Here is a 27,975-nt window from a genome sequence, read left to right on the forward strand (position 1 = left end):
TTTATCAATTAAAAATTTTATTAATGAAATGGGGGAAAGGAAATACTACGATGGACTTCATTAAAATGCATTTTCCAAGAAGCCTCTTGAACAAAATGAAGTTCTTCATTCACCACTATGCTTTCCTCCTTGACTCAGGTCATTACGGTTCTTTAATATGTAGGAAAAGGATCCCCTTCTGCCGTGTACCTGAGGTAAGTTGGATGTTAGTAAACTGAACCATTAATACACTCCCAAATAAATAACTGCAGGATTTGGGGTAGAATTTTGGAAAGAATGCTAATTGGAAAGTTCTCATCCTTGAGATTTAAAAATTAAACCATGGGCTTTTGGTGCTTTTAAAAAATTTTCCTTCCTCCTTCTTCCTCCTTTGCTGCCTTTTTCCCTTTTTTCCTTCTCTTTATTTTCTTTCTCCCTTCTTTCCTTTTTGTTTCCTTAGGTTGACAGCCAAAAATGATGTTATAGGAATAGATACATCCCTTAAAAATATTGATCACGTAAGAACATATAGTTTTCTACTCAAACTAAATTGCATTATTTAGTATAGCGTTGAATACCTATCAGTTTAAATTCTAATTGGGTCGAGAGCTATATACATTCTCATAGGTTCAATTCACGATTTTTCTCTTTCAATTTATTCATAGGGAATTATGAAGTTGACGTGTGTGTGTGTGTGTTTGGTGCGTGTGATCTAAATATACGTGTCCTCTTTTTCTCCATCTCCCAGTATTAAGATTTATGGCAGCCAACACTTACAGGATGAGAGCATGTTATAGCACAACATTCATTTCTGTAATAGTTTAGATCCAATCTACTTTCTTGAATCCCATTTCCCACCACTCACCTCCACAAAGACTATACTCCATGCTAATTAATTTATTTACCATTTCATAAATATGCCTTGTTTGGGTTGCCATCTTAATCTGCAGAATTGCTTTTCTTAAATAACCTCTATTTTGAATTAATCTGATAAAACTATTTGGAATAGAGATGGGATTATCAGAAAAAATTTTCCCTTTGGATTTTCCACTTTCTCTTGATACTCAGAGGCTACATCTCCATTTCTACTGCAAAAGGCATTTCCTTTTGAAAATACACGAGATGTCGTTCCATAGAAATTACAAGGGTGTTGAAAGCCTGATATCTGGAACACTGATTGCCTTTTAATACATTTTCTATAAAGTTTCCCTCTCCATTGCTAGTTTCTGAGATCCTAAGAAACATATCATTTGAGGACATTTTCCCATATTCTGGTGTTCCATAATTTCCATAATCATACATTCCACACATGACACTTCTGATAGGAATGAAACCTAATAGTCTTGGGTATAGCTTTCAAAGCTGAGATTTACCCATATCATTCTTACCTCATCTCATAGCTTAGATGAAAGGTTTCCTTGGGCTCCTTCATTTTTTTCACATTATTTGGCAATTTGCATTTCCATTCTCCTATCAGAGCAATGGTTGATTTGATCTCAGTGATTTGTACTTTAGTATGAATGTTTCAATGCCTATCCTTACTTAGCAGATGCTTGAGGTGGAAGAAAATATTATCTGGGTATCAATGGCTTCATCCAAGTACATATGAAGGCTTAGAACCAGAAATATTTGAAAACAAGATCTGTAAGTATCTCCCTTCCCCTTTTCTCTCAAATCTTTTTTCCTACTTCTGCTCCAAGACCCCTGGGGTTCTAGGCATTCTGATTCTTTTTTTTTTTTTTTTAGTGTTTATTTATTTTTGAGAGAGGCAGAGCATGAGCAGGGTAGGGACAGAGAGAGAGAGAGAGACAGACAGACAGACAGACAGAATATGAAGCAGGCTCCAGGCTCTGAGCTGCCAGCATAGAGCCTAATGTGGGGCTTGAACTCATGAACCGCAAGATCATGACCTGAGCCGAAATCAGTCGCTTAACCGACTGAGCCACCCAGGCGCCCCTAGGCATTCTGATTCTTAATGATCATTTCCTAAATCTCCCTATGTATCTGGTCTAGAATACATAGATAAACCACTCTTTCCTCCACATTAACGTTGCATTCCTTCTGAGTTGTTCTTATGATTCAGTGATCCTTAAACCTGGGCCTCTGATAGGGGAACTGGGGAGGAAAGGGCAGATGTACCTTTTACCAAAGTTCTCTGATTCTGTGATGTTGAGGTCAGTTGGAGATAAAGTTTGTCTTTAGACATGAAGTAGTAGGTGTGGAGGAAGTAGGAAAATGGATTTTACCATCTTTTCCAACTTCTCAGTTACTGTAAAATCATGGTTTCTGAAAACGCCAAAGAGTCTACACTTTGCTATTCAACACGTTTTCTCAAACTTTGAAAATTAAAGATATAAGACTTCAGCATTCCCATATCCCTGGACCTGCTTATAACCTCCAAAAAGTTCTTTTTGTTTGTTTCTAGTGAAATATCTATTGACTTAAGCAGACTCAAGCCAGAAAATCATCTATCTTCTATCCTGTTCTCTCACGAGGTATGAACATAAAAAAATTATGTCATACAAAACATCTTTGTCTAGGGCAAATTATTGTCCCTCAGTTGTGTAGAAATCTGTTCAGTGCACATTAGTACAGTGTGTTTTCAGCTACCTTTAACACATCTTAGAGACGACACTAAAATCTTATTAAAACTTTAGTTCAGTTCTTCAAACAGGTTCATAATGGAAGCCAGTATCTTCTAATTCACCAAGGGAGAAAGGAGATACTCACCACATCTTTATTATCTGAGATGTTTAGCTTTGTATATCCAATGGGCCACTGTGCACGCTGTAAACAACTCCAAGATGGTGAATAAAAACAGATATTCTGAAAGGATTTTACCACTTCTCTGTTTCCAAAAATAAAATGTACATTCCTTACAGATATTTATACATTAGCACTTTAAAAATAATCAAAGCATTGTACAATTAATTGCAAGAAGATAAAAAACTAAGAGAATAACCACTCAATATATCCTCAGCCCCCCAAACTGTGGTTATTTATATATATTTTCTTGATCATTGTGATAACTCATAATTATTGAGGATGAGCATAAGCTGACAGTTTTCTGCCAAATGGATAAAGAGAATCATCGATTACGTTTTCCTGTGTGTGGTTTTGGGTAAGGTCAGCAAATTTTCACTGAAGCCAGCGGACCTCTAGAGAAGATGGACTCGGAACACTCTTGAAGTTCGGTGTTACAGAACTTATTTAATGGAGATACGTTTAGAATTAAGCCTGTTTTAGGAAAGGGCCCTAAAGAGGAACTTACAGTGGAGGGAAAAAAAAGGTTTGGGTTTATGACTAGGCTCAACAGAAGGGCTTTTGTGTCCTATGGGTAGGTGGTTTCCTCCTGGGATTATGCCTCTGACTATAAACCCCAGTAGACCCATATCCTTGTAGGACACTTGGATAGTGGCAGGCCGGAAGGGCCCAAAGCACTTTGTGACAAGGCCACCATGGGCTATTGAGACCAGTTTTCAATACTGACACCATTTGATAGCAACTGAATCCATGACATGTGAAATTATGGGCATGTTGGTAGATTACTGAGGTAGTCTACTACTACTCAACGAGAGGTTTGGAGTCCATATTGAATCTTTGGCTGTCAATGTTCTTGAATAATTTGAGATGGTCAACGGGGAAGAAGACCTTGGGTTTCTTGCTTATATAAGCATTGGTGGTTCGAGAGATAAGTTGGAAAAATGAAAGAATCAAGATTATAATTGCACTCCAACCCAGTAAAACGAGACATTCCTATTGGGTAAATATAATCTGAAGCAATATCTGGAGGCTCATGTTTATTCAAGGTTTTACTTTAAGGTATCTTTCAGGGTATGTGTCATAAAATATTAGCATTCCCTGCAGCCAGAAGATGTTTCTCTGATGTGTCATTTAACTGATTTCTGTTAGGGCTCAATTTTGTGTAGTGAAATAACTTGGAATTTAGACCATTTTTTATTAGAATGAATGTTCTGCAAGTAAAGAGCTCTGACCATGAGTAAGTAGATTAACATTTCTTTTCTTTTTTTGTTAATGTTTATTTATTTTCGAGAGAGAGCATGAGTAGGGTAGAGGCAGAGAGAGAGGGAGACAGAGAATCCCAAGCAGGCTTTGCATTGACACAGGGCTCAAACCTACAAACCATGAGATCATGACCTGAGCCAAAATCAAGAGTCAGTCGCTTAACTGATTGGGCCACCCAGACGCCCCAACATTGCTTAGCTTATTTCTGTAATTGAGTCAGAGACATAAATCATTCCCTGAGGAAGTTTACCATCCCACTTGCTGTAAAATCACTTTCAAAGCTATGTAGAAATAAGAAAAATTCAGCAAAATGCAAACCAACATATGTGCTTTGGAACTAGCTAATTAACTAAGAGTTTGGGATTTTGAAGTAAAGAGAGCTTGCTGTATTAGGCTAAAACTTTAGAAACAGGCAACATCTGGTAGGCTCAAATCAGAAAAGCTGGTTCCTAGGTCTTGGTCAAAAGCCCATCTCTTTTGACCTCTGTCAAGCTCTGGGCAGATAGGATAGAACAGAAAGACAGGAATCCACAGACAAGGTTTTAGAACTTATGGTTTTAACTCCCACCCAACTTGCTTAGCACTGATTCCTATCTCCTTGCCATCATAGCTTCTTCTCCCCCCCTACATGAACAAACATATATGGTTAAATGCACAAATGTCCACAGTCCCACGTGGATAGAAACACAGCTATACACACAAAGTGAAACACAAACATGGACACACTTAAAACAGACTCAGACCTGCTGACAGGAAGACTGACAGACACGAAGCAGGAAGTTCAGAAAGATCCATATAGTCGTGTGTATACAGAACTGATTACACATAACATTCCAAATCACATCCATTTATAGTGTTCGACTTTATTCTGTCTGAAGATCACACCCCTGGCGAGCATAAATCCCTGGGTCCCTGGGTGTCACAAGTACATAAGGATGTTATTTCCTTCTTTGAAGATCAAATCTTGCTATAATACTCTTGATCATTTAAGGTCTGGGAAAACTGGCTTCTGAGATGAGGTACCTAGGAAGAACTGAGCTGCCCATTATAAAAATACTAGGTGGGCCTATTGTATACCAGAATTGGTATATAATACCAGTTTTGAACACAATACTAATTCAATACCAGAATTGAATATAATGCCAAACCACTCAAAACACATCTATTAATATTTAGAATACGTTCCAGTTGCTTACTTGAGGTTTGGGGTGATCCTAGGTTTAGAAAGGTAACCTGTAGTTTGAACCACATTTGTAGCAGAAGGCACACATCAGAGTACATTAATGATAAAGGTCACTGCCATATCCTGCCTAATACTTAACTACTTCGATCGCGCACCAAAGAATTTAAATGTAACTCTAAATCTGTGACGAAATTCTCATAGAAACCTGGTATTTACCTCGGGCCAAATAGGAGCTTGTGTAGTCAAACTGTATATTATAAACTCAAATGATATTATAAGCAGACCAATCACGGCAGCGCAGGCACTTACGATGTTCACTGCTATAGTATAGGACATCTGGAATAGAAAGAAGAGAGTCACCAGTCACCGGAAGTTATCCATATACATCACTGCCAGGTACATTCAAGTAGAAGATTTATACAAATCCTGATCTTTCCAGAATAGTAAAGGCCATCAAAAGGACTGTCAGAACTGCGGATTTGTCCCAATAACTGAACAATTTGGGCGAAAATAAAACTTTTGATGTAGTGTGCATATATTTATTCCTTCTCTGACAACTAATTGTTGAATGCCAATTCTGTATCATGCAAACTGTCCTCTGTGTTGTTAGATAAAGAGGCAGGAAAGGAGTGGTCCTGCTCTCAAGGAAGACTGGTGAGGAAGATGTACAAGTGTCTATCAAATGTGAATAAGATGGAAACAATGTTAACAATAGAGCCAAATTTTCAGTGCCACACAGGGTCAGATGACCAGAGAGCTAATATTCCAGGAGTTTGCCATGGTTCATTTAACAGTGCTAGAAGGGGAGTCGGGGAATTTTGCTGGAGAGATAGGTGTCATCTAGATAGATAGGATTTTATCTTGAAGATAGTGGGGAATTAATTACATCCCTCAAAGTGCCATTGTTTTCAGGCCACATCTTGTTAGGCTATGTACTCAGGACAATGCATATGTAAATGTTGCTGCATAATCACACTTTGTCCATAGATGAGGTCAGAGGAGTGATAAGCCCTATGATACTTTTGGAGGATATCCTTGTCTTATACTTATTTCCTTGTTCTCATTTGCATCAGTAGAATTCTATCTTTTTTTTTTAACGTTTATTTATTTTCGAGACAGAGAGAGACAGAGCATGAACGGGGGAGGGGCAGAGAGAGAGGGAGACACAGAATCTGAAACAGGCTCCAGGCTCTGAGCTGTCAGCACAGAGTCCGACGCGGGGCTCGAACTCACAGACTGCGAGATCATGACCTGAGCTGAAGTCGGATGCTTAACTGCCTGAGCCACCCAGGAGCGCCAAATCGTATGTTTATCTATATGCTGTTCACTGTTGTACACTGATCTTAATTTATTCTTTGGGAATAAATTCCCCTTAGAGATAATTACATTAAAATAAAATGTTCATTAACTCTTAAAATCAAGTATTATTAGTTTTACACTTTCTTTCTTTTTGATTATTTCCACATAGATTTTGAAATCAACTTACCAACAATGAGAAAAAATCCTTTTAGGACTTTGACTGGGATTGTATTGGATCTATAAAATCATTTGAAGGAAAACTGACATCTTAAAAGTGTTTGCTTTTCCATCCATGAACATACCCATTTATTTAGATACTGTTCAGTTTCTCTCTGTGATGTTTTGTAGTGGTCGATGCAAAGGTTTTGGAAATATTTCATTGACACTTAGGGATAAATTCTTGTTTTTTAAGTTTATTTATTTTGGGGGGGGGGGATGTGTGTGGGGAAGGGACAGAGAGAGAGGATCCCAGCTCCATGCTGTCGGCTCAGAGCCCGATATGGGACTCACACCCATGAACCATGAGATCATGAACCGAAATCAAGAGTTGGATGCTTAACCGATTGAGCCACTCAGGTGCCCCTAGGGAAAATAATTTCTAAGGGTTTTATTTTTGAGTGCAATTGTAAAGGTGTTTTTACAAATTTCATCTCCAATACACAGAAATACAGTGGACTTCTTAATGTGAATTTTTATTCCTCAATGTTGATAAATTCTAATTAGTTGAATATTTTTTTGTAGGCTTCTTAGAATGTATAGGAATGTCTATGAATAAAGCAGGTATTACCATTAACTTTTTAACTTGATGTTTTTTATTCCTTCTTCCTGACTTAACTGCACTAGACAAGAACTCCTGTACAATATTAAATAAATTTGGTGAAACAGTAATTACTTGCAACATTCGGATCCAAGGGAAAAACAGGTTTTTACCGTTAAGTATAATATTAGCTATAGATTTTTTTGTAGGTGCCCTTTAGTGGGTTGAGGACATTCACTTCTACTATTTTGATAAGATCCTTGTAAAAAAAAAATTTCAAATGCTTTTTCTTCATTTCTTTAATTACCTTAGTATATTGAATCACACTGATTGTTTTTCAAACACTGAACCAAGCTTGCATTCCTGGAATAAATTCTACTGCATTATGATTTTAAAAATATATCACTGAATATGATTTATGATATTTTAAGTGTTTCGACATCAGCATTCATTTTTCTTTTAAGGTCCTTGCTAATTTTTGGTGTCAGGATTATGTTGGATTTCAAAAATTCTGTTGGAAAATGTTCCTTCTCCTTTGTTTTCTGAAATATTTTGTGTACCATGTGATATCATTTGTTCATTAAATCTTTGATAGATTTATTACTTAGCATGTGTGCCTAGAATTTTCTTCATGGAAAGATCTTTAATGATTAATGCAATTCCTTTAACAAATACAGGGATATTTAATTTTCTATTTCTTCTCGTCCTTTTGGTAAGTTGTGTTTTTCACAGTTTATTAGTATAATGTCATTTATAGCATTTCCATGTTATTTCTTTACTGTCTCTAGTATCTGTACTGATATTTCATCTTTAATTCTTGATATAGTAATTTGTGTTTTATCTTATTGTTTCTTGACCAATCTTACCAGAGGTTTATCAATTTTATTAATCTTTTCAAAGAACAAATTTTCAGCTTTGCTAGTTTCTTGTTTATCTATTTTCTATTTTATTGGCACCTGCTCTTATCTTTATTGCTTCATGCCCTCCACTTACTTTGTATTAAATATTCTTTCTTTTCTAGTTTTTAAGTTGGAAATTTAGATAATTGGACTTTAAACACTTCATTTCTTCTACTATACACTTTTAAAAGCTGTAAATTTCCTTCAAGCATTGTTTTATCTCAAAAATATTGATATGTAGTGTTTCTGTCATTCAGCTCAAAATATTTTCTAGTTTTTTTGTGATTTTTTTATTCATGTGTTATTTCTTAACTGTATTGTGTAATTTCCAAATATTTGGATTATTTCTTGGATATACAATGATTAGTTTTTAATTTAATTTGCTTTCATTTTAATTTAATTCTATTTCAAGTTATTTCTGGTCCATCAGTAGGTTGCCTATAGTAAGAATAATAAGCCTATTCTATAATATTTCATGCAATCTTGTGAAATTTGTTATTATTTTGTTTCAATGTATGCTGTATCTTGGTGAACATTCTATGTGCAGTTTAAAAGAGTATGTATTCTAGAGTCTTTCTCTGTGTAGTGTTTTACAAAGATTAACTAAGTCAAATGTTTCAATTTTCTACTCCTGGTTTTTGTTCACCTGTTCTATCAATTACTTAGAGAGACATGTCAAAATCTATTATGATTGTGGATTTTTCTATTTCTCCTTTTATTTCTTTAGTTTTTGCTTCATTTATCTTAAACTTCTAATATTAGATACCTACACATTTGTGGTAGTTATGTATTCCTGATGAATTAACACTTTATTACACTGAAATGTCTCTGTTGGTAGTCACATGGTATGTCTTCGTATTTATTGGTTCTTAATGATTATAACACATGAGCTTCCTTATGCTTATGCATGTCCATCTTTTCATGTATATTTTTTGATATTCTATTACTTCTAGTGAGCATTACTTGTTTGGCTAGTCTGAGGATATCGGACTTTTAACTGGAATGTTTGTCTATTTACATGTGATATGATTATTGATATATTTGGGTTGTTCTATTTTTTTTTTTGTTTTTCTTTCTCTGCTTTGAGTTAAAATATTGTTTTTAAGGTTTTTATTTTACTCATTTGAGAGAGACAGAGATAGTGTGAGTGGAGTGGGGACAGAGAGAGGGAGAGAGTGAATCCCAAGCAGGCTCCATGCCGTGAGCGCAGAGCCCAATGCAGGGCTCCAGCTTACAAAACCATAAGACCATGACCTGAGCCGAAATTGAGTCAGATGCTTAACCGACTGAGCCACCCAGGCACCCCTGGGTTAAAATATTTTTTAAGCTTTTGTTTCCTTAATGGGAAATTTATTTATTTCTATTAATTTTTTTTAATCTTTATTTATTTTTGAGAGGGGGGAAGCCGGAGTGGGGGAGGGGCAGAGAGAGGGAGACACACGGAATCCAAAGCAGGCTCCAGGCTCTGAGCTGTAGCACAGAGCCTGATGCAGGCCGCCAACCCATGAGTTGTGATCATGATCTGAGCCGAAGTCCGACACTCAACCAACTGAGCCACCCAGGCGCCCCTCCTTAATGGGCTTTTTAACTGCATAGTTTTGTATTATTGTATAGTCTAGGTTCTACTATATGTATCCTTAATATATCACATTCTACTCAGAATTAATATTGTCTCACTCCTTGTAAAACATAACACATTTATGGTATTTTAATTCTATTTACTTTTGTGTTACTTTTGTAAAATATTTTACTCACACATGTTATAAAATTGAAAATATAATGTTAATTTTTAAAGTGAGGTATATAATTGACATGCATGATTATATTGCTTTCAGGTGTACAACATAATGATTTGATATTTGTATATATTACAAAATGATCACCACAATAAGTCTAGTTAACATCCATCATCATACATAGTTAAAAAAATTTTCATCCTAGTGATGAGAACTTTTAAGATTTATTCTTTGGGGCACCTGGGTGGTGCAGTCGGTTAAGCATCGGACTTTGGCTCAGGTCATGATCTCATGGTTCATGAGTTCAAGCCCCACATCGGGCTCTTTGCTGTGTGCACAGAGCCTGCTTCAGATCATCTGTCCCCCTCTCTCTGTCCCTCTCCTGCTTGTGCGTGCTCTCTCTCTCCTCTCTCTCTCTCTCTCTTTCTCTCAAAAATAAATAAATAAAAAGTTAAAAAAAGATTTATTCTTTTAGCAGCTTTCTAATATGCAATGCAGTATTATTAACTATATCAGTTGCCATGTTGTGTATTACATCCCTATGCTTATTTATTTTATAATTGGAAGTAGACACATTTTGACTCCCTTCACTCATTTTGCCCACCCCCACCCTCCACTTCTGGCAACCACCAATCTGTTCTCTAGTTGTATAAAGTTTTTTTTTTTTTAGATTTTTAGAAATTTTAGACTTTTTGTAGAATATTCATATATATATGTAAATTTATATTTTTCTAGGCTGAGATTGCACTGTATTTGTCTTTCCCCATATGACTTAGTTCATTTAGCATAATGCCCTCAAAGTCCGTCCACGTTGTTGGAAATGGCAAAAATTCATACTTTTTTATGAGTGAGTCATATTCTATTGTGTATGTGTGTGTGTTGTTCTTATACCTTGGCTATTGTAAATAATGCTGCAATGAACATAGGGATGCATATATCTTTTCAAGTCAGTATTTTTGTTTTCTTCAGATAAATCCCTGGAAATGGAATTGGTGGATCACATGGTAGTTCTAGTCTTAACTTTTTCAGAATCCGTCATATTGTTTTCCATAGTGACTGCACCAGTTCATTCCCACCAACAGTGCACGAGGGTTCTCTTTTCTCCACATCCTCTCCAAAACTTATTTCCTTTTTTTTTTATTGTAGCCATTCTAGCAGGTGTGATATTATGGTTTTGATAGGCACTGCCCTGGTGTTTAGTGATGTTGAGCATCTTTTTGTGTACCTGTTGGCCTTCTGTGTGTTTTCTTTGAAAACAACAGGTGCTAGTGAGAATGTGGGGAAAGCAGAACCCTTTCGCACTGTTGGTGAGAATGCAAACTGGTACAGCCACTCTGAAAAAGTTAAAAATAGAGTTTCCTTAAAAAGTTAAAAATAGAACTACTCTATGATCCAGCAATTGTACTACTAGGTATTTACCCAAAGGATACAAAAATACTAATACAAAGGGATACATGTACCCCTGATGTTTATACCAGCATTATCTATAATAGCCAAATTATGGAAATAGCCCAAGTGTCCAAAGAAGATGTGGTATATATATGCAATGGAATATTACTCAGCCATAAAAAGGAGTGAAATCTTGCCATTTGCAAGGGTGTGGATGGAGCTAGAGAGTATTATGCTAAGTGAAAGAAGTAATCAGTAAAAGACAAATACCATATGATTTCACTCATATGTGGAACTTAAGAAACAAAACAAATGAGCAAAGGGGAAAAAAAAGACAGAGGCAAACCAAGAAACAGACTCCTAACTATAGAGAACAAACTGATGGTCACCAGAGGGGAGGTGGGTAGGGGGGATGGGTAAAATAGGTGATGAGGATTAAGGAGTATGCTTGCTGTGATGAGCACTGGGTGTTTATGGAAGCATCGAATCACTATATTGTACACTGGAAACTAATATTACACTATATGTTAACTAACTGGAATTTAATAAAAACTTTTTAAAAATGTCTATTTCAATTCTCTGCCCAACTTTAAACTGGTTTGGCTTTTTTGCTATTGCCTTGTGCTTGATATTTATATATTTTGGATATTAACTCCTTATCTGATATATGATTTGTAACTATTTTCTCCCATTCAGTAGGTTGGCTTTTCACTTTGTTGATGGTTTCCTTTGCTGTGCAGAAGTTCCCAATGTGATGTAGTCCCATTTGCTTATTTTTGCTTTTGTTGCCTTTGTCTTTGGTGTCAAGTCCAAAAAAAAAATCATTGTCAAGACCATTGTCAAGGAGCTTATGGCCTATGTTTTCTTCTAGGAATTTTGTCTTCAGGTCTTGCATTCAAGTCTTTAATCCATTTGAATTAATTTTTTTGTATGGTGTGAGATAGTGGTCTAGTTCCATTCCTTTGCATTGTGGCTGTCCAGTTTTCTTTAAAATTTTTTTTAAAGTTTATTTATTTTGTGTGTGTGTGTGAGAGAGAGAGAGAGCACACAGGAGGGGCAGAGAGAGAGAGGGAGAGAGAGAGAATCCAAAGCAGGCTCCGCACTGTCAGCACACAGCCCGATGTGGGGTTCAAACTAATGAACCGTGGGATCATGACCTGAGCTGAAACCAAAAGTCAATGCTCAACTGATTGAGCCAACCAGGTGCCCTGCTGTCTAGTTTTCTTCACACCATTTATTGAAGAGACTGTCCTTTCCCATTTTATATTCTTGGCTCCTTTGTCATAAATTAGGCGACCATATATGCATGGGTTTATTTCTGGGATTTCTGTTCTCTTCCATTGATTTATGTGTCTGTTTTTATGCCATTATCATACTGTTTTGATTACTATAGCTTTGTAATATAGTTTGAAATTAGAGACCACGATGCCTCCAGCTCTGTTCTTCTTTCTCAAGATTGCTTTTGGCTATTTAGGGGTACATTTTTTGTTTTTAGTAGTCAGTAAAGATATTAAGAAATAAAAAACACAATATTTTATCTTTACCTATATGTGGTAGGCTAAATAATAGCTCTATAATAGATGTCGTAATCCCCAGAAACTGTGACTATGTAAATATGAGGCAAAGGGGAATGTATAGATGTGATTAAGTTAAAGATCTTGAGATAAGGTTATCCTCAAATATCTGGTTTGGCCTAATGTAGTAACAAGGGTCCTTGTAAGAGGGAGGAAAGAGGATAACAAAGAAAAGACAATGTGTTTATGAGACAGAGGATAAGAGATTAGAATGGTGTGGCTCCAGCTGAGGAATGTGGCAGCCTCTAGGAGCTAAAAAAAGGCAAGGTACAAAATCTTCCCAATAGCCTCCAGAAGGAAAACAGTTCTGTCAACATTCTGATTTTGAGACTTTTGATCTCCAAAACTCTAAGATAAAAAATTTATGTTGTTTTAAGTCAATAAGGTTGTGGTAATTTACTACAGCAGCAATAGTGCACTAACATACTATATATTTATCATTTCTGGTGTTCTTTATTTCGTCTTGTGTGTCCAAGTTTTCATCTGCCACCACTTCCCTTCAGCCTGAAGAACGTTAATTTCCGTTGGTATTGTAGATCTGATAATAGAAAGATTTCTCAGCTTTTGTTTATATGAAAATGAATTGATTTCACCATTGATACTAAGGGGATATTTTTAGTAGGTATGGAATTCTAGTTGACAGTTTTTTCCCCCAGTGCTTTAAAGATGCCATTACATTGTTTTCTTGTGTCTTTTTTAGAGTAGAAATCTTGCACATATGTTGATATATTTGTTTCTATGAGTCAACAATTTTAATATTAATGTAAATGGTATTTTAACATTTGTTTATCCACTGGTTTCTGCAAGCATATAGAAAGATAACTTATTTGGTTTTTACATATTGAAGATATAAAATTCATTTATTTCTTAAAATTTGTCATCCAGAAATATTTTTTCTTCTTTCCAATATCATATACTTCCTTTTTCTTTGCCTTATAGCAATGGATAGGACACCTTAAATAAAATACTGAAGATACATGATGATAGCTTATATGCTTCTCTTGTTAAAAGATAAAGCATTAGGGGAAGTGTTAAAATTTTCAGTTTTCACTATTAAGCATGATATTATTTCTTCCTCTCTCTTTTGACAGATACCTTTTGTGTTTTTTTTCATTCATTGAGTTGATCACTTGACTTTTATGTTTTTAATGTGGTAGATCACATTGATTTATTTTCAAATGTTAATCTAACCTTGCATTTCTGGAATTAGTTATGATGTATGATCCTTTCTATTTGCATTTTTCACTATATTATCCTTTCTATTTGTATTTTTCTATATTCTATATTTTATTTGCTAATATATATTTTTAGGATTTTTACATCTATGGTCATGAGGGATTTTAGTCTGTAATTTTCTTTTCTTATAAGATCCAGGTAGAGTTTTAGAATCAATGATATATTGTCTTCATAATGGGTTGGGAGGTATTTTTCTTCTTTTTCTATTCTCTGGTAGAAAGTTGCATAGCTTCTCCTAATATGATTGTAGATTTCTCTTTCTCTCTTATTTTGTCAAATTTTTTTGCTTATTTTAAAGTTACCTTAATAGGTAAATATTTATGGGGCACCTGGGTGGCTCAGTCAGTTGAGCATCCAACTTCGGCTCAGGTCATGATCTCATGGTTTGTGAGTTCGAGCCCCGCATCAGGCTCTGTGCTGACAGCCTAGGGCCTGGAGTCTGCTTTGGATTCTGTGTCTCCCTCTCTCTCTGCTCCTCCCCTGCTCACACTCTGTCTCTCTCTCAAAAATAAATAAAGATTAAAAAAAAATTTTTTTAAAGGTAAATATTTAGGATTATTATACATTATGTTGAACCAAACCTTTTACTATTATGCAGTGTCCCTTTCTAATAAAAATCTGATAACTTTTGCTTTAAAGCCTACTTTGTATAATATTAATACAGCTTTCTTTTGGTTGGTGTTCACAACAAATATTGTTATTCCAACTTCTACTTAAACCTGTCTATATGTAAAGTATGTTTTTGTTTTAAACTTTAAAAAAAATTTTTTTTAACATTTTATTTATTTTTGAGACAGGGAGACACAGAGCATGAACAGGGGAGGGTCAGAGAGAGGGAGACACAGAATCCGAAACAGGCTCCAGGCTCTGAGCTGTCAGCACAGAGCCCGACGCGGGGCTCGAACTCATGGACTGCGAGATCATGACCTGAGCCGAAGTTGGCCGCTTAACCGACTGAGACACCCAGGCGCCCCTAAAATATGTTTTTAAAATAAATAACAGCAGTGTAAGATGAGGATCCAATTTTATCATTTTGCATATTGCTTATTTGGTTTTCCAGTACCATTTGTTGAAACGACTATCCTTTCCCCACTGGGTATTCTTGAGTTCCTTGATAAATATTGGTTGACTATAAATGCAGGGATTTAATTCCAGGCTCTAGATTCTGTTCCGTTGGTCTGTGCTATTTTATGCCAGTGCCATACAGTTTTTATTACTATAGTTTTGTAGCATAGTCTGATATCAGGAGGTGTGATGTCTCCAGCTTTGTTCCTTCTCAAGTGACTCAGAGACAATGCTACCTCCTTACTGACTCTCCTTCTTCTGGAAAATAAAACTGTTATCTCTACAGTTGCTACAAGTATTCTGACTTACCAAGAACGTTGAACGCATCCTCTCTGTTAATACTGCAAAGACTCCTGAGAAGAGAAACTGAAAACAAAAATCACAGTTATTAATATACCTACTCATTATTTTTATATATAAACTTAAAGAGTAAAAGAAGTCTGGAATGCTGTAACATGAGGAATATCATCTTAATTCTTTGGTGGGACCATTGAGAAAATAATTCCAAAAATAGTTCAATTTTCTGTATTACAGAGATGGAGAAGGCAAGAAGTCTCTGTTCAGTAAAACAACACATGCATTGGAAATGGAACTATGTGGATCTCAAGTTGACTTCATAGGGCAAAAGGAGAGTCAAATTTTACTTAGATTTTGTCAATCATAATCTAGTGATCCCATAAGGTGAATTATGAGAAAATGTATCCCATTAATGAACTTACTACCAGACAATGATATATACTGGTGATTTCACATGGAAGTACTGTTATTACAATGTTAAAAATATTTTAGTAATGGAAAATATAATTCAGAAATTATTTAAGTTTCATTTTACATGTTTAAATATAAGAATTATATAATGTCTTCCATAAGTAGCTTGTGCTGAAACCTTCTATCATTTCCTAAAACTTGTTAGAAAGATGACAGGGTGTACCAGAAATTTATTTATTTCATTGGTACAACTTTACTCATGCATGGAAACTTCCCATAGCATTAAAACATTAACTATTCCATTAGTGGTAAAGGGAAGGAATGCCCTTTCCCCAGAAAAATGGGGCCACTAACATGTCAATACTAAGTAGCATTTTGGGGTCAGAAGGCTCTGAATTTGAATTCCTTGTACTTTGCTTTCTATGTGACTCAATAGAGTCACATAGACTCTATCATTAGTTTTGCTTTTTTCATTGGTAAAATGGGGATTCATATTTTCTGTCTTTCTGTTTTCCTGTGTTGTTGTTGTAATAGTTACATAGAGAGCAATTCGTTGAATTATTTATACCCAACTTGGTCCTACTAGCTTCCACCTAAGGCTCAGAACTACATTTTCCAGAATTCCTTTCCTCTGATGGTCTCTGCTTACAAGTGGCCAAAAGAAAATCTGGAGCAGTATTTGGAAGAGAGAAGGGAAGGAGAAAGTATCACTCTCACGAGATCATGGCGATCAGACATGGCAGCCATGGCCTTATTTTTTTTTTTTTCTCCTATTCCTCTGTTATGTTTTCATTTTTGTCTTCCACAGGCAGTTTCCAGACTTCTCCATAACCTTCCCTCGGCAACCCCACTCTGGTGGCCAGGAACCCATGGCTTCTTAGATTTAATTACAACTTCAACCTTTCCACTCTTGCCGGTGCCTCAGGCAGAAGCAGTTAGAGACTCTCCTTACGATTCTCCAACTCTCCTTTCCACATCTTCTCATCTCCAGGAACTCCCACATTTGTGAAGGTTCCGATTCTCATACTAGTTTCTGTATTTCCATAAATCTTGTGGTGGTCCTGTTTTCTTAAAAAAAAAAACAACCCTGCAGTGAAATAAGCACTTTACCAAGTGCTTTACCAAGTACTAAGCACTTGACCAAGAAGACTCTGTTCTTCCTTAGCATCTTGGACTTTCTCCACTTGAGGTTCTCATTCTGGAAAAGCCTCCCAGAAAACCAAAACAAACCAAAACCAAAGTCATCAGAAAGAAGACCATTACCAGGATGTTTTCTTTTTTAATGTCAGATAGAATCATGGTCATAAAGAAAATTACTGTAGTTATTTATTGTATATTGCAGAGCTCATCCCAAAGTGCAGAGCCTGAACACATACGTTCATTCACTTTTGCAGCTCCATTTCTGGCTGATGATCCATTAAAAACATCAAAGGAGTATATGAGCAACAGTGAATTCCAAATGATTTATAGTTAGATCATCAACTGTTTCAAAGATGTCAATTCCCCTGAAGAAGGGCTTAGGACATAGAGACCAGCTAATGGGATGTGGTATGGCAAACAAACAAAACAAAAACAAAAAACCCTTGATCTTACGGGCTATAACTGATTTATAAAATTCCCATTTTCTCTATTCATACATTTATATTTGTCAGACTCAGGCTGGTGGTATATAAGAGAATATTTGGGGGCCACTTTAAATAGGTGAATCGGGCATCTGGGTGGCTCAGTTGGTTAAGCATCTGACTTGAGCTCAGCTCATGATCTCACAGTTCGTGGGTTCGAGCCCCGCATCGGGCTCTGCTGACAGCTCAGAGCTTGGAGCCTGCTTTGGATTCTGTGTCTCCCCCTCTCTCTCTGCCCATTTTGTAATAATATTGATTTTTTTTTTTTTTTGGTGTTGAGTTGTGTAAGTTCTTTACGTATTTTGGATAGTAACCTCTATTGGATATATCATTTGCAAATGTCTCCTCCCATTCAGTAGGTTGTCTTTTAGTTTTGTTGATGGTTTCCTTTGCTGTGAAAAAGTTTCTTATTTTGATGTAGTCTCAATAGTTTATCTTTGCTTTTGTTTCCCTTGCCTTGGGAATTATATCTAGAAAAATGTTGCTACTGCTGATATCAGAGAAATTACTGCCTGTGCTCTCTTCTAGGATTTTTATGGTTTCAGGTCTCACATTTAGGTCTTTCATCCATTTTGAGTTTGTTTTTTGTGTATGGTGTTAAAAGGTGGTCCAGTTTCATTCTTTGCATGTAGCTGTCCAGTTTTGCCAGCCCCATTTGTTGAACAGACAGTCTTTCCCCCATTGCATATTCTTGCCTCCTTTGTCAAAGATTAATTGACTATATAAGCGTGGGTTTATTTCTGGGCTCTCTATTCTGTTCCATTGATCTATGTGTCTATTTTTGTGCCAGTACCATAGTGTTTTGTAGTATATCTTGAAATCTGGGATTGTGATATACCCAGCTTTGTTTTCTTTCTCAAGATTGCTTTTTCAAGATTTGGGGTCTTTATGGTTTCTGCAAATTTTAGTATTATTTGTTTTTAGTTTTGTAAAAAATGCAATTGGTATTTTGATAGGAATTGAATTGATTCTGTAGATTGCATTGAATCTGTAGACATTTTAACAGTATTAATCTTTCCAATCCATGAGCACAGTATATCTTTCCATGAATTTGTGTTGTCTTCAATTTCTTTCATCAATTTTTTAAAAAAATTTTTTAATGCTTAGTTTTTGGAAAGACAGAGAGAGAGAGAGAGAGAGAGAGAGAGAGGGAGAGAGAAAGGAGCAGGGGAGGGGCAGAGAGAAAGGGAGACACAGAATCTGAAGCAGGCTCCAGGCTCTGAGTTCTGAGTTGTCAGCGTATGGACCTACGCAGGGCCTGAACCCATGAACTGTGAGATCATGACCTGAGCTGAAGTTAGACGCTTAACCGACTGAGCCAGCCAGGTGCTCCTCTTTCATCAATGTTTTATAGTTTTCAGAGTACAGGTCTTTCACCTCTTTGGTTAAGTTTGTTCCTAATTTTTTTTTTTTTTTGGTGTAATTGTAAATGGTGTTGTTTTCTTAATTTCTCGTTCTGCTGCTTTGTTATTAGTATATAGAAATGCTATTGATTTCTGGGTATTAATATTGTATCCTGCAAGTATACTGAATTGACTTATTAGTGGAGTCTTTAAAATTTTCTATATATAGTATCGTGTCACCTGCAAATAGTGACAGTTTAACTACTTATTTACCCATATGGATATGGATGCCTTTTATTTCTTTCTCTTGTATAATTGCTGTGGCTAGGACTTCTGGTACTATGTTGATTAACATACACAGATTTTCAACTGTACAGGGGTCAGTGTCCCTAACCTCCACCTCATTCAAGGGTCAACTGTACTTTTGTTTGTATGCCACTCGGTTTTGTCATGGTTTGTTATATAACAATAGATTACTAATAGTAACTTTTGTAATGAGAACTACTTTGACCATTCAATTTAAAACAATAACCTATATCCTTTCACTACTTCCCCAGAACCTTCATTCCCCCCTACTCTACTTTTTCTTTCTTACTTCCATAGCCCTTGTAACATACTACCCCTGCTACAATAAAGCTCCCTAAAGTCTGGGATCTGTTTTGTTTGCTGATGCATTTTAGGCAGCAAGAACAGGACCTGACATATAATAGGTACTCTATAAGTACTGGTTGAATGACCAAATTTCAAATTTCTTCTCCTTCTCTCCTTCTTCTTCATATTATTGTTATTATTATCATTATTAAGATTTTCACTCAGGATTTTGTGGGGACAATGTCGCATTATCCACCACACTCGCAGACATAGTGAATTTTTCTTTAGAGATTTCTTTTCAATTCCACCAAATTCTTCTCAGATCAACAGAACAAAAAGACTTCAGTTTTCTTTCCCTATGTAAATTCTGTATGTCCCACTATTTCCTTAGCAATTGTGCTCGCTCATATTGCTTGCCCCACTGGCAAAATAAATGGCCTATGGGTAGTGAAATAATCACCAACCATTTTCTATTTTACAAAAATGCGCCTTATGCACCTTACTATTACTATTGTTCCCATTATCCAAAGAGCATGTAAAAAGTATCCTGTTAACAAAGACATACTCTTATTGTGAAGGAATATTACTGGTAAGGATCTAGGTTCTTTTCCTATTGATAGATTCCTTTTCAACTAGATATGAGAATGCATTCATTGAGAATAGAGATTGTGAATTTTTTGTGTGTTCTATCTCTGGCACACTGCTTGGTCCGGAAACAGTCACTAAATGTGATGAATAAATGAACAACAATGAAGGAATAGATTATTCACTTACACACACAGATGACCAATATGTGTATCTTGTTATTACTACAAGAGGAAGATACGCTTTTCCAAATGCAATAACTTGTGTGGTAAACAAATACGTCCAGAGCTGTCCCACGAAGTGAACAATCAGACCGGTCATTATTTGTACGGCCTGGGAGGAAAGAATGCCATTAATTAATTACTACTATTCTAGTTCAATCTTTGAAAGGAACAAACATCAAGAAAATGTCAAGATGGAGCAAAAGGCGACTACCTTACAGAATTTTAGGATTCTCAACATTTAATTTAAATGAGGAGGCTTTGTTATTATTTCAGAGCAGTTTTCAGATACAATGACTATTCACGTGCCCAATAAAATTGTACTAGGAGCTTGTTTATGTACTTGGTTAGCTAAGAGATCATATGGCATGATTCTTGGAGCCCTGAAAGAATTGATGTCCCTCAATGTTCATCAGTGCCTATGTGGCCAACAATCTATACCTGCAGATACAGCTACCAGACCTGGCATTTCTGACCTTACTTGTCCTTCTCTCATCCTCCTAAAATTGAGATTTTCTTTTACCACCCCCATGCGCATCTGGACATATAGTAGAGTCCTCTGTCCTTTACAAACAGGAGTCAAAAAAAGAGATAGTGAATCCTTGGGATTTTTGGTTTCTTTTTTTTTTTTTTAATGCTTATTTATTTTAGAGAGAGAGAGAGAGAGATAGAGAGAGTACAAGCGAGGGGCAGAGAGAGAGGGAGACACAGAATTTGTTTTTTTTCAATATATGAAGTTTATTGCCAAATTGGTTTCCATACAACACCCAGTGCTCATCCCAAAAGGTGCCCTCCTCAATACCCATCACCCACCCTCCCCTCCCTCCCACCCCCCATCAACCCTCAGTTTGTTCTCAGTTTTTAAGAGGAGAGACACAGAATTTGAAGCAGGCTTCAGGCTCTGAGCTGTTAGCACAGAGCCCAACGTGGGGCTTGAACTCACAAACCATGAGATCATGGCCTGAGCTGAAGTCGGATGCTCAACCTACTGAGCCCCCAGGTGCCCCAAGGGATTTCTGGTTTCTTATAACTCTTCCTAAGAAACATTATCAGGTGTGGAGATTGAGGAGGATTTCTGCCCACTAAAGCCAGACCAGCTATGATCGTTTCCAAGTCAAAGGAGGAGGAAATTTTTAAGCTTGCTATGTAGAGCCACAACTAGCTGTAGGGACTTTCCATTGGTTTTCAGATAGATGTTTCTCAGGTGTGCCTCCTTCTGCCACAGCTGAATCAACCACCCCTCCTTGCACCTCCCTACCACTGAAACACAGGAGTTAAGCCTGAAAAATCTGAAGGAGTTAAGCCTGAAAACTCTGAAGGAGTTATATCGGAGTTCAGATCCTAGTACCTCTTGCTTTACTCGTGTTTCTACAATGCCTGGGGACACTGACATCTTTTTTTCCTCACAGATCCTCATAAACAGGATAACTAACTTGAAATTTGCAACAGGCTTCTGTTCTGGTATATGATTATAAGGAGAGCCAAAAAGTGGCTAGTTGGTGGGGATATCTCTCTCATTTGGAGAATACTTTGCCATCCATGCAACACAATACCATGCATTATGTGGCACTTCTGACAGGTTGTGGCAGGGGAAGGAAGCAAGGGGTCTTTGGGGTAGATAGGGCTTTTCCTACATGGCAGTCACTTACTGTAGTGTAGAGTTTCATAGGATACAACAAATTTGTCTGAAGTCTGAGTTTAGTGAAGGATGTAGGATCTTTAAAAACTTCTTATTTTTGTGCCTTGAGTTTGATACATTTTCTATAGATTTTGGATACTAGCCCTTTATCTGATATGTCCTTTGCAAATGTCTTCTCCCATTCCGTTGGTTGCCTTTTAGTTTTGTTGTTTCCTTCGCTGTGCAGAAGGGTTTTATCTTGATGAGTTTCTTTTTTTTTTTTTTAATTTTTTTTAACGTTTATTTATTTTTGGGACAGAGAGAGACAGAGCATGAATAGGGGAGGGGCAAAGAGAGAGGGAGACACAGAATCGGAAGCAGGCTCCAGGCTCTGAGCCATCAGCCCAGAGCCCGACGCGGGGCTCGAACCCACGAACGGCGAGATCGTGACCTGAGCCGAAGTCGGACGCTCAACCGACTGAGCCACCCAGGCGCCCCTATCTTGATGAGGTTCTAATAGCTCATTTTTGCTTTTGTTTCCCTTGCCTCTAGAGACATGTCTACTAAGAAGTTGCTGCTGCCGAGGTAAAAGAGGTTGCTGCCTGTTTTCTCCTCTAGGATTTTGATGGTTTTCTTTCATCTATTTTGAATTTATTTTTATGTATGGTTAATAAAGTCATCCTGTTTCATTCTTCTGCATGTCACTGTTCAGTTTTCTCAACAACATTTGCTAAAAAGACTGTCTCTTTTCCACTGGATATTCTTTCCTGCTTTGCAAAGATAAGTTGGCCATACATTTGTGGCTCCATTTCTGGGTTCTCTATTCTATTCCATTGATCTATGTGTCTGTTTTTGTACCCGTACCATGCTGTCTTGATGGCTACAGCTTAGTAATACAACTTAAAGTCTGGAATTGTGATGCCTCCAGCTTTGATTTTCTTTTTCAACATTGCTTTGGCTATTCGGGGTCTTTTCTGGTTCCATACACATGTTAGAATCATTTGTTCTAGTTCTGTGAAAAAATGGTGTTATTTTAATAGGGATTGCATTATGGAGGCTCCTCAAAAAATTAAAATTAGAACTGCCCTATGACCAGGCAATTGCACTACTAGGTATTTATGCAAAAGGATACAAATATGCCTGTTTGAAGGGGCACATGCGCCCCAATTTTATAGCAGCACTATCAATAATAGCCCAACTATGGAAAGAGCCCAAATGACCATCAACTGACGAATGGATAAAGAAGATGTGGTATATAGATACAATGGAATTCTACTCATCGATCAAAAAGAATGAAATCTTGCCATTGCAACAATGTGGATGGAACTAGAGTGTATTATACTAAGTGAAATAAGTCAGTCAGAGAAAGACAAGTGTCATGTGATTTCACTCATATGTGAAATGTAAGAAACACAACAGGTGAACATAAGGGAAGGGAAGAAAAAAATAAGGTAAAAATAGAGAGGGAGGCAGATCGTAAGAGACTCTTAAATACAGAGAACAAACTGAGGGTTGCTAGTGGGGAGATGGGTGGAGGGATGGGCTAAATGGGTGATGGGCATTAAGGAGGGCACTTGGGATGAGAACTGAGCATTATATTTAAGTGATGAATCATTGAATTCTACTCCTGAAATCAGTACTACACTACATGTTAACTAACTTGAATTTCAATAATAAGAAAAAAACCCCTTTTTATTTTTAAATGATTATAAATTCACAGTAATTTGCAAAAATAGTACAAGTCCTGTGCACCCTGAACCTGGATTCTCCCAGTGGTTACATCTTATGCAATTTATAGCATAATATCAGAATGAGGAACTAGACCTTGGTATAATATGTGCCTTAGGCCAAAACATGTTTCTTATCCCCCCCAAATCACTATCAATAGGCTGGGATGACACAACAAAAACTTAGAAAATATAGGAGACAAGCTTCATGACACTGGATTTGGCAATAATTTTTGGAAAAATAGATAGATTGAATTATGTCAAAATTTAAAACTTCTGTGCACCAAAGAACACAATCAACAGAGTGAAAAGGCAACTCACAAAATGGTAGACAGATTTGTGAATCATATATCTGGGAAGGAGTAAATATCCAGAATATATAAATAACTCCTACCACTCAACAACAGTAACAAAAATAGACAATCCAACTAAGAAATGGGCAAAGGACTTGACCTTTCTCTAGAGATATGGAAATGGCCAATAAGCACATGAAAAGGTGCTCAACAGCCTAACTAATTGTTAGGGAATTGTTAATCAAAACTACAATGCCACACCACTTTATACCTATTAGGATGGCTATCATCAAAAAAGAATACAAATGTTGAAGACCATGTGGAGAAATTGGACCCTTTGTGTACTGTTGGTGGGATGTAAAATGTTACTGCTGCTAGGGAAAGAGTTTGGCAGTTTCTCAAAGGTTAAACATAGAACTACTCTATGACCCAGCATTTCCATTCCTAGGTATATATATAAAAGAGTTGAGAGCAGGGACTTGAAGACCTACTTTACACCTATGTTCTTAACTGCATTATTCACAATAGTCAAAAGGTAGAAGCAACCCACGTGTCTATTGGCAGATGAATGGATAAACAAAGTGTAGTTATGCATACAACGGAGTATTATTCAGCCTTGAAAACAAAGGAGATTCCAGATCAACTACATCACGGATGAACCTGGGACCCATTATCCTGAGTGAAAGAATCTCATCACAAAAGAACACGTGCTACATGATTCCAAGTATCTGAGGTATTACAGCAGTCAAATTCATAGAGACAGAAAGTAGAATTGTTATTGCTAAGGGCCATGGGCAGGGAGAGGGAGTGGGGGGATTATTGTTTAATAGGTACAGAGTTTTAATTTTGCAAGATGAAAAGAGTTCTGTGAAGAAACCGTCAGTGGTGATGGTTGCCCAACAGTGTGGATGTACTTAACGTCCCTGCACTGTACATTTAAAAATGGGTTTGATGGTAAATTTTATGCTTCTGTATTTTAGTACAGTTTAAATCTGTTTCAGCAAATCTTCGTGTGTATTGTGTTGGCAAGGACATGGGGGTATGGCCTTGTTACTGCTAGGAGTCTTCTTATAGCTGTCAAAAGTTTTAGCTGTAATTAGTGATAGGAATAGGGAGAAGTGTGTCTATTCCATCTTGGAAACTGGAACTGGAGGCTAGAATGTTTTATTAAATGAAATGAGACCTGAACTCTTGGGTAATGGTAGATCTCATTAGAAGGGCAGTAATGTAGCCAGCAACCGTCCTATTTATTCTCAGACACACTTTAACTATTCCTTCTCAATATCCTTGCCCAGATAAGTGGGCAAGAAGGTCAGAAATAAAAACCTTTAATATATTATTGGGAAAGAGGAGAGGAAATTTTGGGTTCATTGCGTGCTTTAACGTAGAGTCCTCATCCAATTCTGTCAGAAGATGAGGTAGATCTTAAATAAGTGAAGGCAATAATACACTTGAGATGTTGGGAATATTCCTGGACCAAGCTTTAATCCTGTTGGTTTGATTCCTAATCTGACTCTATCACCCAGCAAAATGGGGAGATCATGCGAAAGGATAGCCTGCTACATTTGCTGGGAGCTGATTGGGAAAACAGTGGCATGTCCTGGGGATGAAGTCAAGAACACATCGCCACTATGATCACTGTCCACAAAGCTTTATGTCGGCAGCTTCTCCTGAATACATTTCTACAATCTGACCATCTCATTTGGGGCCGTGTTAACATTAGTTTAACATGAAATAATTTCTAGATGCCCAAAAGGGATTTTCTACCCATAACTCAGAGTATATTTTTCTTGGAGTGTGACTAAGTTGTAATGGTTTGGAATTATTTAAATGTAGTATTTAAAGTATGTAGCTTTAGCCTGATGTACAGTTTAGATGATCTGCTTGCATGTGGAAAATGCAGGCATGACGTAACCATTAACCCTCTTCCGTTTGGAAAGTTCACAATAGAGGTGGTTAAAGTCTCCTCAGTTTTGCATTTAGAAATTGCGACACTACAGTCATTTAGTTGTTCAAGAAGCATTTTGCTCTTACCCCCAACAATCTTGTTTCTTCTCTTATCCACAGACGACGTCTTGGCATTTTTCACTAAGATACAATAGAGAAATGGGAGGATGAAATGTGTTTCTTTTCTGCAGGAAAATTTAAGGACAAGTTAATTTTAATTATTTTCTTGGGTTAAAATTAAGAGGAACATCTACCCCTAGAGTTGCTAATTTTTCACTGTTTTGTAGTCCCTTGAGAGAATGTTTTTCCTCAAACCATCAAGATTGCAATCTTGAAAAAAAAAATCCAATAATTATTTCTCAAATAGTCTTACTCATTTGCCAACCTTAAACTGGACTGTAGCAAATTGTTGTGCAGTGGCTTCCCTGATCCATCGATCCCTCTAGAAATTACCCATATCCCCACCTTCATGATGTCAGGGAGATTGGACTTTTGTTTGCTGAGCTTTGTTCCCTCACTCCATGCTATTTCTCTCCAAATTAGAACCTGGTGCAGGGGTACCCACAGAATCTATCCACGTGCCTATGTTGGCTGCAAGGGAAGCTGAAAAATAAAATGTCATCTATTCTACTTTGGAAAGGTGAGCTTCACAAGTTAGGGATCTACAAAAATGCAGGGGAGGTGTTCAATAGATAAGACAATTAAAAATAACAGACAGCTACCATTCAATTGTGGATAACCTTTGGGATTTCTATATAACTCCTATCAGTCCTCCCTAGACTGCATACTTAACATCCATGAGGATTTTTCCTTGATCCTAGCTGATCGGGCCAAAGGTGAGCATCTAACTTGAACTGGTTCCATAGTATAAGTATACTCTTTCCTGGGTTGTTTGGGCTGGTCTCCCGATGAGAAGATAGACCTTGGGAGATGTGATTTGTCACGCCCCACCGTAATGGACAAAGTGGGAGAGAAGGTGAGTTTTGGGAGGGAGGTGAATGGAAAGGACACCCAGAGAAATGAAGAGACGGACAAGGAACAGAATTTCCTGAGTTTCTGATGGCTTTCAATCTTCCCCTTCCAGTTTCTTTTGGAAAACTGGTTGCCTTCTTGCCCTTACATTATGTAAACATAGCTATTCTTATATTACGATAAATATATCTTCATTGTGCTGAAACCAGTAAGAGAGAGTTTCTGTTTCTTGCAGTGAAAGTCTTTTTCTTTTTGTAATGGCCTCATCTTCTAACTTTTCTCACACGGCTTTGAGAATCTGCTCTCCAGAATCTCCAATGGCTGATGGCTCTTCTGTTTTTCTCCAGCCTCTTATCTATAACCATACCTGAAGTCTAAGACGGGTCTTCAGATTCCTCACTTACAAACTTCCCCTTCCATTTACACAAACCAGGAAATCTTATGGCTTTGAGTCGCCCCTGACATGGCCTGTCAGCGCTTGCAACTGAGAAAATGTAGAAAGGCATAGAGGAAAGAGTCAGACTGAAGTTCAAATTTTGTCCTTACCAGTTACTACGTGGTCTTGCCCATATCACTTATTCTTTCAAAGGCTGTTTCCTCAGCAGCAACCCGCCCCCCCCCCCAACAAAAAACAACAACAACAAAAACAAAAAACAATCCTGTAGGATTGTATTGGGGGAGGGGGAGCAAATAAGAGAAATTGGCACAGAACTGAAACCTGAACGGGAGCCAGCACTGGGAACACCTGCCCTCAGAGTGGTGCGCACGGACCATGGATCCCTGCGGTCACTTGATTACAGGGCTAGAGGGGCTCGATCTCACAGGTGGTGCCCTTAGTTCGGTGCCGTCCAGCTCCGGGAGTCTTGGGGGCGGCACTTGCCCAGTGGGCGCCGCTTCTTCAGCGGCGCCCCTCATTTCCCCTCGCGGGGCCCTAACGCTGCGGTTGGAGCCAAGAGCGTGGCTTGTGGGCGCAGCGCGAGGGCCCCCCCCCCCCCGCAGACCCCTGCACGGCGGGGGGCCTCCAAGTTCTGCTGAGCGCAGGCTCCCAGGACACTGTCAGGGCGTGAGATGCGGAGCGGGTGGCGGGGGAGAGAGCTGACTCAGGCCAAGCTCTTCCTGCCTGGTGCTCTGACCACGGATCTGGGCCTTTCCCTGATTCCCTGGCCGCCTCCGCAGAGACCTCCCCATCAAACAGATGTCCTCAT

The 27,975-nt window shown here is 37.5% G+C and overlaps 1 protein-coding gene across 13 annotated transcripts; it reads right to left on the minus strand.

Annotated features, from left to right (window-relative positions):
* LOC132661831 (membrane-spanning 4-domains subfamily A member 5-like) lies at positions 1-27,726 on the minus strand. 13 transcript variants are annotated; one of them, XR_013550239.2, is made up of 8 exons: positions 27,317-27,726; positions 25,886-25,939; positions 20,182-20,325; positions 15,453-15,509; positions 5,405-5,524; positions 2,710-2,776; positions 1,368-1,449; positions 1-189 (listed from the first exon to the last, which is right to left on the minus strand). XR_013550239.2 is itself a non-coding variant. In XM_078433527.2 (8 exons), exons 2-7 carry the CDS (start codon positions 25,931-25,933, stop codon positions 1,417-1,419), a joined length of 459 nt encoding a protein of 152 aa, XP_078289653.2. In that variant the 5' UTR covers positions 25,934-25,939; positions 27,317-27,726; the 3' UTR covers positions 1-189; positions 1,368-1,416. The 13 variants fall into 13 exon arrangements, 7 of the variants coding, with proteins under 7 accessions (XP_078289653.2, XP_078289656.2, XP_078289649.2 ...); XR_013550236.2 differs by having other exon boundaries at positions 2,710-2,827; XM_078433527.2 differs by having other exon boundaries at positions 2,710-2,766.
* Between the last annotated feature and the right edge of the window lie 249 nt (positions 27,727-27,975).

This window comes from Panthera onca, chromosome D1, assembly GCF_046562875.1.
Source record: "Panthera onca isolate mPanOnc1 chromosome D1, mPanOnc1 haplotype 2, whole genome shotgun sequence".
NCBI lineage: Eukaryota > Metazoa > Chordata > Mammalia > Carnivora > Felidae > Panthera > Panthera onca.

Excerpts from the sequence above, each read along its gene's own strand:
- LOC132661831 (XM_078433523.2), bottom strand. The coding sequence starts at position 25,933 with ATGCCAAGACGTCGTCTGTGGATAAGAGAAGAAACAAGATTGTTGGGG. Across the intron at positions 20,326-25,885 it reads AAGAAACAAGATTGTTGGGG|GCCGTACAAATAATGACCGG; the intron begins GTAAGAGCAAAA and ends CTTTCCTCCCAG. Across the intron at positions 5,525-15,452 it reads GGATGCGTTCAACGTTCTTG|ATGTCCTATACTATAGCAGT; the intron begins GTAAGTCAGAAT and ends TTTCTATTCCAG.